This window comes from Agrilus planipennis, unplaced genomic scaffold, assembly GCF_000699045.2.
Source record: "Agrilus planipennis isolate EAB-ADULT unplaced genomic scaffold, Apla_2.0 scaffold86, whole genome shotgun sequence".
Classification (NCBI taxonomy): Eukaryota; Metazoa; Arthropoda; class Insecta; order Coleoptera; family Buprestidae; genus Agrilus; species Agrilus planipennis.
In genome coordinates, this window is record NW_020438863.1 from 415,838 (window position 1) to 420,530 (window position 4,693).

Sequence of the window (4,693 nt, forward strand, 5' to 3'; positions counted from 1 at the left end):
TAGAAACCTAAAATCAGCCACTTTTTCGTCTCCTATCTTAGTTTACTTCAGTCCCTGAAGAAGGTAACTTTGTTACCGAAAAGTGCTTCGGACAACTTCAGTGTCGTGTTTTGGCGTTGGGGTTTTGAGCTATTCTGTTTGTTCTACAACAACCGCCAAAGTTTTTCCAATCTTCATATTNGTCAAACAAATTGCATGCCCTTTCCAGGCAGTGTAAAACTGCCTTTAACCGCCATATTGGAAAAAATGGACCCAAAATACGTTTTTACTCAATATCCGTCACTGTAGAACAGTTTGAGCAATGGAACTGTGTCAATTGTTAAAATTACATGTTCCACAAATGAAGAGAACAATATTTTTGTACATTACGTATCATTTACGTAGAAAATAGGTTACAAAATGTCGTTTCTTAAATCACTTCTGTCAAACATTAAACAATTGAATAAAGACTAAAACCAACGTTGTTTATTTTGTTGAATCTAAATTAGATCATCAAGATAAAGAAACATTCTATTTTGTCGCTAAAATTGTTACATTTAAAAGGAATAAATAAACAGTTTTTCCCTCTTAAAACGAATTAAATTACAAATTTGTCACTCGTGTTATTATCATTAATTTAATTGAATTTTATGCAATTTGTTATCAATAATCAATCTGCTACAATAAAAAGTAATATTATTGATTATTTCGACAACATTACGTCACAATTCATGTCTGAGAACAAATCTTTCTTAACTTTTACATTCACTTGTCGAAAATTTATGCATTATAAAACTCGTATGGTATAACTATGGTAAAAACAGGTTCAAGAATAAATCTACTCACATTTTGCAAAGCCTTATCTTTCTCTTCAAGTTTGGTGTTGACCTGAGTCAGTTGTTCTTGGGTTTGGTCAAGGTCGTTCTCAATCTGTTGGATCTTTTTCTGGAGAGAGCGGGCTTCTTCTTCGGCCTGAAACAAGTACGTACAACTTATAACATATAAGTGACCTTTAATTATGTTGTAACACACTTGTTAATTAATTATACGGATCAACACAAAACAATGGACAACTAAATGTAGGTAATAAAAATTCCTACGATAGGTGGATTGCCTTTTATAAGCTTGTAATTAGAGAAGAAAAATCATTCTAATGCATCTTTGTCGTCCGAGATGAGCTACCTGAATTTATTGCACAATTTGGGGTATTCCGGCCAAAAATGTAGTGTTCCTTTGGGACGCTTTTCAGTGAAATCTTACTCCAGGAAGACCCAATTTTATCTAGATCTCAGGTTGTCTATCTTGTATTAAAGTGATTTTTCTTTTTTATTAAGCAACTAAATAAAATTATTCCGTTTCTCTTACATTTGCATGGTTTTGTTCTAAAAATATTTTTACACAATTTTGAAAATCAAACATGGTAATCATTTACGTCAGCATTGATCAACATTGCAACAGTATCTAATAGATTTAGCGATATGCAAATGTGGATAATTAATTATTTATTGATTATTACAATACACCTTTCTCGTACAGCCCACACCAGTTATCTGTACAATTAATTAATCAAAACAAATTACCTTTTCAGCGCGTAGATTAGCATCTTTGGCCAGCTGCTCGTTGTACGCTGCGCGATCTAAAGCGTTGTCTTTTTCAAGCTTCATAGCTTGCATTTTCTTCTTGATCGCGTCCATGGCGGCTGTGTTTTTGTTTTCGACTTACCAACGAAGAAAATTCTGCAAGAAAAAAAAAATGAAAATCGCTAGGGAGCTCAAGGATATCGCCAGTCGCGATTTATTATGCTAATTAATGGCCATTGTACAGGGTGTTTCTCTCGTCGTCTCGAATATAAAAGAGTTAATATTTGGCACTAGACCTTGCTAGTTTTAGAAAAAAAGTGTGGAATTATAAAGAAGTAAGTGCCCCAAAATATTATCTACCAAAACCAAAAGTTCGAAAAAAAGAAAATTTACAATGAAGACTGCAAGTACCAAAAATGTCACCTTCTCTCAATCTCCGGAATTTGAACTTGCAAAAAACGAAATTTCTACACATTATTGCAGTTTAAAGCGCCCATCTATAGTTGGTACTTTATTTTTTTTATGTGATGAATTTTGCCATTGTTACTAACAGCATTAATTGCATGTGCAATGTGCAACTAGAAATGTCTTCTTGACTCGCATACAGAAGATATTTTAACCGCATGGAGGTCACAGTCTAATCCATTTTAAGCGGAAGTTGACCTCAACATGTCGTTGTTAATAGTGAATCACTTTTTCTTAATGTTATACTCAACTGTGCAACTAAATCGAAGAATTCTAACGGCAAGTTTGCTAAATTCGAACAAACCTAAATAAACTTTTTTTCACGGTGCCATCATGTTGCAATACGCCCGGAACAATAACGAATTTTACAGTAATTAATTAGAGCGTCACAGCATTACATGCTGGGTTTATAATTAATTTTAAGAGATTATATGTATAGTCAAACTTCAATAATATGAACTTCTTAAATGCAAACTGTTACGAGTATGTTCCAATAGAGTTAAAAAGAAACGTCTGCTCTACCGTAAAACTTTTTAATTTTTGTTTCGAAGACATCGGTTTCACGTATATTACAGTCATATCGCCATTGTTATTAACCCTTACAATTTCAAATCATGATTTCAGACGGTATAAGTACAACGTTGAATTTTGTCTTTTCCTGCTATAATTGTAAACTGAACCCCAGCCTTTGATTATTTATTATTGCTGCTCCAAAGAAAATTAATAAAAATTCAAATGAAAAACAATTTATGGTATCATGCCCATAATTTCTTGTTCCCAGCAGTCAGTATCCCTTAATAATTGTCTTTTCTTGGCAGTGTAAAACTGCCTTTAGCCGCCATATTGGAAAAATGAACCGAAATATGTTATTACCAAATACTCAAATATTGAGTAAGAATTCGGGTAAGAGAAATGGAAATATCGTTGTTAGAGAACAAGGGAATAAAAAGAAGAAAATTCAAAGAAAACTACCACAATACACAATATAAAGTGAACCCGAATTTATAATATTTAACTGTTATTTTAGTAAACTTATAATCTAAGGTTCTTCATCATAAGATCGTCAGTCCTAAGATTGGTTGGACACGCACCTCCACTCCTTCCTATCCTGAGCTAATTTTCGCATTTCCCTAAAACTAAAACAACTCACATCCTTCTTCTATCTATTTGCGAACAGTAATCTAATCTAGATCTACCTTTACCTCTCCTACCTCCCGTTTTTTCTATAACGTTTTGGTTTAACCGGTATATAACTAGTAGTTTTTAGTTTAAGACTTGACTCTAAATTAGGATTAGTCATTTGGTTTCTTAGCTTCATCATCACCATAAGGTCGTCAGTCCTAAGACTTTTACGCACCTCCACTCTTTCCTATCCTGATTTAAACTTTGCATTTCCCTAAAACTAGGACATCCCACATCCTTAACTATTTGCTAACAGTAATCTAATCTAAGTCTACCTCTACCCCTCCTAACTCCCATTTCTACCTCTAATATGGGTCTGATAGACCTTCATGCCTGAGAAGGTGTCCTATCAACCTATCTCGCCTATTTTTTATTGACGTCCATTGAGTCCTCTGTTCTCCTATTTTTTCTAATATCTCTTAATTTCTAACCTTTATCCTCATCATTCGCCGATAACACCTAAAATCCTTTAACTTTGTTCTGTAGTTATACCTATAGCAGAAAGCACAAGTGCTACCCAATACTGCGTTCCTTTTTATAGGTGTAATAAAAAATAACAAAAACCAAATGACAAAATCGTCAAAATGCGTCCAAACGCTGGGTGTGTTTTGTATAATTAACATCAAGTGTTCTCTTGAAATTTAAACACGAAACGTTTGTCCTCTTTCGAATTTTAATACACTTTAGCCGTTGCAAAGTGTGAATGGAATACTAAATATTTGCTGATTCGACTTTAACTACAGTAATCCTGTAGTTTTATGAGATCACGACATGCTTTACAAAAACACGAACAAAAATAATTGCTAAGTTCAGCAACGTCTTCGAAGTGATTTTAGGTTAGATCCTGTAGCATGAGGTGTTAGGTACCACTTAATGATGCAGCAATTTTCTAACTACCGTAGGTATAATGTTTAAAAAACATAGTTATCAACAGTGGAATAAGAATGCGGAAACGATTTAGACACTGTGAGGATTATTATTGTTATAGATAGATAGTTATAGATAGGAATTTTAAACATTGACATCTACTCGATTTAAAACAAACCGAATTGTCTGTATCGCGCAATATTTTAGCCAAAAGTATTTGTAAATATTTTCTAATTTTCAAACGTATCGTCGTTTTCCCTATTTTATAAACTCATTATATATGTATGTATAAAACACACGTAGAAAACAAACGGCATGTATGTAAATTAATTGCTAATTTTGAAACATGAGCTCTTTCCTTTTTTGATATTAATTTAAATAATGAGCTACTATGTAGAGTTTTATTAAGAGACACGAGTCACTAGGAATATTATCACGAACTACCTGTGACCACAATCAATTCTATTCAATTGTGTACAAGTAACAAATAAAATGAGAAACAATAACTTGTCACTATATGTACAGGTAATGCAAAATATTCACTGACGTAGAAATTACACTTTTCTTTGTCGGCATTTTTCTTTTTTATATGGGATGTTCTTGTTTAGGAAAAAATGCAA

General features: G+C 33.0%; 1 protein-coding gene across 1 annotated transcript in view; it reads right to left on the reverse strand.

Annotated features, from left to right (window-relative positions):
• Positions 1-744: 744 nt before the first annotated feature.
• Positions 745-4,693, reverse strand: part of LOC108735714 (tropomyosin-like) — a 19,431-nt gene continuing 15,482 nt past the window's right edge. The window contains exons 2-3 of the mRNA XM_025974943.1: positions 1,560-1,715; positions 745-951 (exon numbers count right to left, since the gene is read on the reverse strand). Of these exons, the coding sequence (XP_025830728.1) occupies positions 760-951; positions 1,560-1,673 (306 nt within the window). The 5' untranslated portion in view covers positions 1,674-1,715 and the 3' untranslated portion in view covers positions 745-759. The remainder of the gene's footprint in view (positions 952-1,559; positions 1,716-4,693) is intronic.